Source organism: Echeneis naucrates, chromosome 15 (assembly GCF_900963305.1).
Source record: "Echeneis naucrates chromosome 15, fEcheNa1.1, whole genome shotgun sequence".
In the NCBI taxonomy this organism is placed as follows: Eukaryota; Metazoa; Chordata; class Actinopteri; order Carangiformes; family Echeneidae; genus Echeneis; species Echeneis naucrates.
This window is the reverse complement of record NC_042525.1, coordinates 16,337,022-16,346,810: the sequence shown is the minus strand read 5'-3', so window position 1 is coordinate 16,346,810 and position 9,789 is coordinate 16,337,022. Positions and strand designations below refer to the sequence as shown.

At 39.3% G+C, this 9,789-nt stretch overlaps 1 protein-coding gene across 1 annotated transcript in view; it reads right to left on the bottom strand.

The window, feature by feature from the left end:
* Positions 1-967: 967 nt before the first annotated feature.
* Positions 968-9,789, bottom strand: part of LOC115055811 (contactin-associated protein-like 4) — a 114,930-nt gene continuing 106,108 nt past the window's right edge. Inside the window, exons 19-24 of the mRNA XM_029521837.1 lie at positions 8,704-8,934; positions 6,565-6,698; positions 5,931-6,018; positions 4,025-4,240; positions 2,897-2,968; positions 968-1,562 (exon numbers count right to left, since the gene is read on the bottom strand). Of these exons, the coding sequence (XP_029377697.1) occupies positions 1,366-1,562; positions 2,897-2,968; positions 4,025-4,240; positions 5,931-6,018; positions 6,565-6,698; positions 8,704-8,934 (938 nt within the window). The 3' untranslated portion in view covers positions 968-1,365. The remainder of the gene's footprint in view (positions 1,563-2,896; positions 2,969-4,024; positions 4,241-5,930; positions 6,019-6,564; positions 6,699-8,703; positions 8,935-9,789) is intronic.

Here is a 9,789-nt window from a genome sequence, read left to right as displayed (position 1 = left end):
ATTAATATCCATCAAAAATGCCACACGGTGAAGAAAAGACCCATCCACCAACTTTTGAATTGGCGGAATTCAGAGATGTCAGTGTATGGTAATTACATTTTTTGTTTCTGCTTCATGTAACTGAAATAATTGATTCAGATATTAGGTTTCTGAACCTCAAATTATGTCAGTTTTTCGCGCCTCTACAAGGTGTTGATTGATTGAGATCAAAATCTCATGGTCTCATTAATTCAAATCTACTTTGCGCCATTTCACCTGGACACTGTTTTTTGATCATGAAAGCTGTTGGAGCCAGTGAAAAGGAAAGCTAAAAGGAAAGATAAAACTGCTCCAGAGAAATAACCAGTCGTTTTATTTTCACTCAACAGAGACGTGTTCATTAGTAAAATATCAGTACAAATTATAATCTAACAGTGGATCACACAAGCCTGTTGGCATTGCAGTAAATTCCCTGTCTTGTCAAAGCTCAGGGTGGAGTGATGACAGAAGAGAAACCAAATCCCAGAGGACTGCAAGGCTTTCATTACTAATTTTTAAGCATTCTTCTTGGTGTTGGCCACTTTGTGTGAAAATTTTTACTTTGCCTTCATTTAACTGATATGAATTGATTTTCACTGCAACGCCCAACTTACTTTGCTGCTCTGACCATGTGTGTTTGCTGTGCATTTATCAAAGATAAAAACCTTTTTAATTTAGGGTGGGAATTTGAAGGCTGAAATGTCTGTTTCACTACTAAAACCAAAAACCAAGGAGAGGGTATAAAGGGATGTAAATAAAAGCTAAAACTTGTGAAAGAAGTGTGTTAGTTCATACATTTTGATTTCCTGTATCTCATTCAGCAGATGGCAAATGAAAAAAACAAACAAAGAAACTGGAAGCTGAATCATCTGTCAGCTTCCAAACAGCTGAATATTTGTTTAATTCACTAAAAACAGAAAACATTTATCATCCATGTCAGGATATGTATTTAGATCATTTTGAAACAAACAGCTGTTTTCATTTATTAATTAATAACATCTGAACAGAACAGGAAAAAAGACTGATTGATATAAAGTCATTTTGAGATTTACATCATTAAATATTTACACTTCTTCTACTGACAGTATCCGCACATTATAAAGTCAACACTCTGCTTTGTGCATATATGTACAGTCTTTACAAAAATACAACCACAGAAACAGAAACAAAACCCAAACCAAAGATGACAGATCATGAGTGTGTCTCTCTGTTTGTATCCTCCTTGCTTGTGGAGCTGTTGTCGCTCGGGTTTTTAGTGTAAAGCACTGAGGCTCAACAAAGCCTCGCTGTCACTGTCCGTCTCCTCGGCGCCAACACTATCAGGTCAGCAGCAGTTCAAACCTCCACCTAAATAAAATATTCCTTTTGGCTTTCGCTTGGACCGATGCGCGGGCTGCTCTGGCTGCTGAACGGCAGCTCTGGGCTGTCTTCGGGCTTCACCGTCTTTATTTCCCCGCTCTGACACATTCCTTTGCTCCTGCAGAGGAATCGGGCCATTACAGCTGATGCAGACACAGTGACGAAGATCACCACTGCTATCACACCTAGGAGAAAGAAAGGGCGAAAGGTTATAGCAGCTCAGCAACAGGAATACCAGCTTTCCTGACTCACTGTATGGATTTGAGTTAGAGAAGGAAAATCAAAATCAGATTAATTTATATAGCACCAAATCGTAACAAAGTTACGTCAAGGCACTTTACATAGAGAGCAGGCATAGAATAGGAAGTAAAGGCTGGTAGAACAATGGCTCAATAATTGCTCAAATCTATTACTACAAAAAGGCACTAACCAAAAGATGAAATTACTCTTTCTTCAAAGAGGGAAAAGGTCTACAGAATTAAGTAAAAATACAAAAACAACAGAACAAAACAAAACAAAAATGTTTGCTTCTTTAAGTCAATATTCAGTAGATGTAACCTTGACAGTAATTACAGCCCTGAATCTGTGTGTTTGGGTAAGCATCGGCTTCACACATCAGGACACCTTTTAAGCTTTCTCTGCTTTAGTTTTTGCAAACCTGATCAAACTTCAGTTGTATTGCTGACAAAAACAGTCTTTTATTGATGGGAGCAGCTTTCTTTGCTAAGACAACTTTCAGCTAGAGCTCAGTGGAGTTAAATGTTGAGACTCCCATCATCATCACCACATGTGGCGTTTTTACAGAATTGCTTCACGTACAGTCAAGTTAATATGCTCACATATCAAACTTTGAAAGGTTTTGGCTGCTACCAGTTTTGAGCACTTAATTGAAACATTATCGAAATCAAATTAAGGCCAAAGGAAATATCCAGCCATAAATTAAACAGTGTGGCGTTGAAGACTTCATAATCTCTCTGTCTGTCAGCAGATGGATTTCATTTTGGTAAAGCATGGAGTCCATTAAAATGCTTGATGACTTCAAGTTAAGTCTCATTTTGAAATGAGCCAGATCACAACTTAAGACACAGTAAAATTAGATACATTGTAAGACAAAAGTCCTGCTTATAAATTAACTTGTAAAAAGGTCAAACAGGCCTGAGCAAACATTAGATTGCTTTTGCGCCATCATTAGTGGTGCTTATTTTCTCCAGGCTCCAGGGCAGTTTCAGCTGTTTGAAGGTCTCTGCACCAGTTTTAGCCAGTCAAAAAATAGGAACTGTGGAGTACAAATCATTTGTATTCTAATTATCTTTGTTTTACTTTGTATACTAAATAACAACTCTAGGGTTTGTCGCACTTAAATTCACCCAATACCTAATTAAGTGTTGGATAAGATCAGGTGTACAAAAAAAGTTTTTAAGTATCTTAAACTATTATATATCACATTGTCTCTTTCTACTTTACAGAAAAAGACTGATGACAATGGCAGAGTGACAGTGAGACGTGCAGCAGATTGTACCTCCAATTACAGCTGAGTCACTCCTGATGGCATTAACCAAAGGCTGACCTGTTCCAACTGATCCAGACTGGCCTGCGACACAGAAACACAGGAAACAGGCACGGAAGATAAGAGGACACATGTAGAAAGATAGGAGTAAAAAGAATGATGAGAAGAAAATAGAAGAAATGAAGTCAAACAGATGAGCGTAAAAGAGAAGAGCAGGGGAGTAGGCAGATCATCAGTGATGTGAAAAATGGAAATGGAGATACTGCAGAGAGATGCTCCATGCTGAAAATGTGGAGGGACACAGGAATCATAGATGGTCATACCATCAGTCAAAGCAGATAAGGTATACTGCAAACCGCAGTGTATTTCATTGTTATCGGTATGACTGACCACAGGGGACAAATCCACCAAAAGAAAATCTTTCATGGTCCGAGCCAACTGCTTCGTCTGCTGGCCATTACCCCAGCGTCATTACATTGTTAGGAACCCAGAAGTCCCGTCACAGAAGGCTGGACACTGTCCCTATGATCACCTCAACAACATTTATTAATTTCAGCCCCCCGTGAGGAAATGGGTGCTATCCTCACACCCGTACTAAGTGCCGACAGTGTCACCCTGTCTGAAGAAACATTACGAAACCAGGAGTCTGGATTGTTTCTCACTGGCCACCATCACAAACCAGACAGTTCAAGTTCAATTTTATCAAATTAAATGTGATTACGATAATTCATATAGAAGGTTAAATGCTGTCTAAACGTTGGCGCAAATTCTCACCCAGCAATTGTGTGGGTGAGCTTTTTCCATTGTGGCAGTTTGCTGACATTTGAGAAGAAAACAAGAAGAAAATATAAACTAACCTTAGTTAAGTACAGTGTATAACTTAGGACAATGGGTGGTAATTAGAACAATGTGCTGCATCTAGTAACAGCTGGCTTTACAGTAACAACTAAAAATTGTAGCTAGACTTTCTCAAGTTTGGCCCAAGCCCTGAACTTTGGGCTTACCCAGACTGACCCAGGCTTGAGATGTGGCCAGCGACGATCCAAAGCGTACACTTTTTCAAATATTACAAGTGTCTTATCTTAAGAGTGTTATACGTTGACAATTCCCATAAAGAAAATGCCAACATGTCCCTCTGACCTGATTGGTGATGTTTGGTTTCTGCTGCGTGGGGATTGGTTGATGCGGAGCCACAAACAGACTGGGCCAGTGGGCCGGAGACAATAACAGGGCTAGTGTCCGGGTGGAGCAGTGCAGCTTTCAGAGGACTGACGGAGTTAAAGAGGACAGCAGACAGGCAGCCTGTGAAACCCAGAGAGGCCAGCCGAGCCAGATCTTGATCCAATCCACCAGTGTCTGGAGAGAGACAGAGAGAGTGCTGGTTGATGGTAGGACTTTCAGTGAAGAAACGATTACACGCTATTTCCCTCGATACATAGATATATGACGACTTGACCAATTTGTACAAGTCTGATTTCACCCCAAAACTACCATATCTAACCACACTGTTTCAATCAATGCCTGCTGATGAAGATGAGCAATAACTTTTAACGATGGATTTTTAGTACCTGGGTCAGGAAGTCCCAAAGCCTCTCATCTTATTAACAACCCATTTCTTAGTCTGCCTCTGAGGGTAAAATTCAACAACATAAGTAGGTCATGACAAAGTAAGTCACAGCGTGTCATGTCTCTCTTAAACATCTGATCTGCTTAGCAGTCACACCACACAGACAGAAAACAGTCCCAGGTTTAGTTTATTGTTCAAGTTAATTCAGTGCTGTGGCCAAATTATCAGCCTTCACACATTTTTTTTCACAGCAGTCTGAAGTTTCATTTTGCCCATGTTTAACCGAACTTTTTTTCATTTGGCACTGCAACAAATCAACGTCAAAACCATTGTGTACTGTTCTGCTCTACGTTTTTAGACCAGATACAACTGCAACACTATTGAAGCAGCAATGACCTCCTAAGAAGAACGCTTGGAAGGTTGTTGTGAACATACTGCGAAAAAAGAGAAATCCCTTTTGCGGCACAGTTTCCATCAGGGGAATTATTGGCACGTACAGTAGACTGTGTAGTAAATACTACAATAAATGCTGTATATAGGAGTCTGTTGTAAGTGAAGTACAGTAACAGCTGCTGGTGGCAGTATAGATCTGCCTGTCTTTAATAGGAATAAAATGGCTTCAAAAAACTGGAGCTAAGTTGCATTTCCAACAGGCCTGACATCACTTTAGCATCTTCTTTGAAGCATTAGGCTGGTACATCTGTACTTCATGCCAGAGAGCTCAGATCACTGCAATTTACAAAACCACATGCAAATACACAAAACACTATCAGTTGGATAACACACGCAGATACTCACCACACAACTGAAGTGTTTCCAGGAGACAGTAAAAAGTGATGAACATGGCTAGGACACAGTTGTTCAATGCTTTGTGACTCCAGAGAGTGCCTGTGTCATATTAATCCCTTTTCAGTAATAGATATTTGGGACCCGGGCCATTACATTTAGGACTACTCCTTCATGCTGAGCTAAGGATTCATCTGCTCTGTTACTGTATGTCCGTTGTCAGAATTTGTCAGCAAGTGTATTGCTACTTAATTGATGGATTAGATTCTTTAGGAATAGTAACTTCTTCCGAAATCTTTATACGCTTTCTAACTATTTCACTAACTTTAGAGTCTTTATCAAGATATAAGTCTGTCTTCATATTGACTCAAGAACTGAGATGTTATGTATCTTTTTCAAAAGAGAATTATTTTGTTGTATTACTTCTGTTAGTCAACTTAAGTTTAATTCTCTCACATCTGACCAATAACAGTTTAACTGACGTGATTTGAATAGTGTTTCATCTTTGTGCTGAGACTGCTGGGCATTTTTCTTATTCTTCTTTATGTTTGTGCATATGCTATACAACACTATTCTCAGTGGCTTATCTGCCATTATCAAAGTGTACAGTACCTCATTGTCTGACAGGGAGAAAATCTCTTTTCTACCTAGCTTGAAAGACCTTGTCTGGGTTTTTGAAGCTGTCTCACTCACCGTGGATTCTGCCGAGAACCAGCGATCTGATGTCATTGAAATCAAGATCAGATGTCAGGTTGAAGTCTTCTTTGGTGTTCTGGTCAATCTGAGAGGAAAATCCTTCATGGTTAAATACTTACAGATAAAACATACAACTACATCATAGAAACTCAAAAAAAAAAAAAAAAGATTGTTCATGAATCATTTTCATGAGCCTAAAACACAAACAATGCAAGTCAAAGGAAAGGTGTAGTACAAACACTGTTTTTCTTTAATAAGTAATTAATCCAGCGAGTGAGACTTTCATCTGTGCATCGTCAGCGTGGGAAGTACAACTTGAGCTTAAACAAAAATCATGTCTTTGAATCAGGTTCCCCAAGGTTATACTTTAATATACGGGGAACCCAGCTGAGGCAGCAGAGGAAGTGTTACCTAGAATGTGTGAGAAGAAAATGCACTGAGAGGTTTGACTGCAACTCAGGCTTAACGATCTGTGATTCCTGCAGCTTGTCCCTGCCGTCTTCCTGTTGCTTTTCCTGCTGGTCGCTGACGTTGACTCACAAAGTGGCTGCTGAGAACACGAGCCCAACTCATACTAAATACTAAGCTGACTGAGCGCATTAATAAGGTCTAAAGTGTGTGTTTGTGTTACCTGCACAGAGACAGCATCTGCCAGTCTGGTGATGGCAACATTGTGTAGCTGTCCATTTGAGAGGTTCCCCACTTTGCTCCTCAGGATTTCTGCATCTTTGCTGCTGTCCAGTCTGTACCACACCTCCAGCTTGTCTGGACACACAAAGATCAACCAACATCACACTGGCACTGAAACACAGGAGAAGACAACTCCACAATCCAGAAACAAAAACTGTAAATGCTTTTGGGCATGGAGCAGCATGAAATTAAATGCTAAACTATTAAACAGTCAGTTAGCAGCAGTATACCAGCATGGCTGATGCTGTCAGACAGGCTTCTGTCCAAAGCAAGAAGCAACTGCACAAATTCCACTTTGAAATCATTGATAAGCATGCAACAACAACAACAACAATAACATCATAAGCAGGATGTTATTACTAAATAACCCAAACGACTTAAATGGCGTAACTATCTTGCAGTGTTACACCATTATGCAGATGGTGTGGCACTGCCCTTTGAATTTTACTTTTTAGTTTTTTCATTATTTAGTATTAAATGCATTGTGCACAATCTGTGTTGGACCCCCATCATTTTAGCTTTTATTAGTTCTAGGTCACAACACAGCTAACTTCCAACACATTAAAGTGTGTAAAGCCCTTTGAGTTTTCAATAAGATTGGATTAAATAAGTATTATAACAGTGAAGTGCATTTAAAACAAAAACATGTTTTGGTTGAGCTGAAACAGATGCTCTTCATTTCTACAAACCTTTGCCAGCAGATAGGAAAATTCAGAATGAAAGTGAGGCCAACAGTAATGCTGATGATGTCATTACTCTATAGCCATTACATTGTAGATTCAAACCTTACTTCATAACTAAGAGTTGAGGGGAAAAACAGGTTGTCAGTTGTCACAACAAAAGATCATCATCACATGATTCTTCAGTTGTAAAATATTCCCAGATTTAAATTGCTGAAATAGTGTGTACTTTTCACAGTGTATAATTTCCCAATTACATGTAGTAAAAAAAAAAAACACAGAAATTCTCTTAATCTCCATGCTAAATGTGTCCTTGTACCCATCATTTTCATTAATAGAAATTTATTTTAGGGAGCATTAATATGTATCAAGAGAGGTTTGGCCGTCCAGGGCAGCAGGAGCTGAATAATAAACCAGATAGAATTCAATATTTAGATAATTAGGGCCAAGTTCACCCCAATAACACCACAGAGAACCAGGATTTATTATATATTAATGGTGTTCAATGGGAGAGAGAGCGATATATTCAAACATCAGGTTTTCCCAGAGAGCATTTTGCTATTGTACTGTGCATATCAAAGCACTAAAGATGATACGACTCTTGAATAATAACTGAAAATGCATGTAATCTTGGTGAAACCAGAGTGTAATGTCAATGGGAGAGAATAACTTTTGTGTATTCAGAAGACACAGTCAGAGTGAGGCGAAAATAAAGTTCTCAGATCATGCATTATTCATATTCTCCCAGCCCTGCTAATTATTTTTAACACTTAACAGTTACCTTTTGTACCGCACTTGTTAGAGGTGAAGAGACAGAGGAAAAGTGTGAGGAAGCTTAAAGGTGACCACAATTAACAAGTCATAGGAGGTTACTCGGCAGCCGGTGCACTCATATGACTCCATTTCACCGAGTTTGTAGATGGCGAGGGGCTTTTGATGGCACAAGTTTTCACTTTTCAACAGTTGTTAACATCAGATGAAGCCATATTCCAAGTTTCCTAGTGAAAACTCTTACTTTCTAGAACAAAAGCAACATCCAAGTAGAGAATATAGCAGTTCTCTATGGCAGGTAAAAAAAAAGGTACATCAGGTCACATGAAGAGATTCTTTTCCTGTTAATATAGATGTCCTACTTTGGGCTTGTTTCCATCAATCACCTTTCTCTAGTGCTTTCACAACCCCTTCTGTTATCACCTCATCTCTCCAGGAACCTCAGCAGAAGTGATAACAAGTATAACACCAGTTTAACTGATACTGAAACTTTCCTTACATTTTATTTACAGCTTTCCTTCTGAAAAACAAAAAAAGGCAAGTTGAGCTAATTTGAATTTATTACCACCTGATATTAAAAAAAATAATAATAATCTTTGTTAATAGTTGGTAAGATGCTAAGTGCTCACCATGCTTGTTGAGCAGCAGAGCCACGTACTCTCTCTGGTGGGAGTCCACGTAGAGGAGCAGAGCTGGACTCTGGCTGGTCCTGAAGCTCAGAGTGATGTTTTCTGCTCTAAGGGTCATGTCAGGGTGAAGGGAGGAAGGCAGGGTGCTGTCGCTCCTGTTCAGCTCCTTCACCACCTGCTCCTTGAAGGTGTAGCTGATGGAAGTGCCTGACTTAAAGCTTGCTGAAACCTCTGCAGGAAGGGAGAAATGTTAAAAAGTTATTTTCGTAAATTAGGCCCATTAACCTTTCATCCGGTGTATACGCTCACTTGAACTTTCACTCACGAGCGTTTGATTTGAATTTAGATTTGTATAGATGACATAAAGTATACTTTCACGCTGCATTTAAGTTAAAACTAATCTCACAGTGTGCAAGCAGCAGTGATTTTTGCAGTGCTGACAACGCTTAATTAGTGTACTTGTGAATCAGCAGCCAGAGAAAAAACTGTTGACAGATGAAAAGAAAATTACAAAGTCCAGATGCTAATTCTATCACAGTTGTTTCATCGCTGTGCAGATGCCATGGCTTAGTTTAGGTGTTTGGTTTTTAGGAAAACTATTCTAAGCAATTCAATTCCACCATTAAGTCCTGGTGAAAAGCCACTCCTTGCCTTTTTAAGAAAAATGTTGACCTCCTTCCATGAGGGTTTAGTAGAGAAAAACAGATGACAGACCAATATTTTGCAACTATGGTATGGATAGGAAAGTTTTTCTTTTGCAACACTTGAAATTCAAAATTGATGTGTTGGCTGCACTGCGGTGCATTGTGCACCTGGACTCTTTGTGACCTCCTTTTGTGTATAATGCATGTGGGTCATTATTAATAAACACACTTTCAGGTACCGCCCTGTTACAGAAGCTCTGGCCTGTCAGTCACAGTTGCTGAAAAACTACTAAATGACTCCTGCACTCTTCTGTCTTATCTTTGAATGCAAACTAAATATTAAATACGTCTCCATTATGTCTCTTACCTTCAGATAAGCTCATTTACTCAACAAGCTCCTGCAGGATTTAAACCGTGGCCCCTCTCTCCACTCTTCACCAGA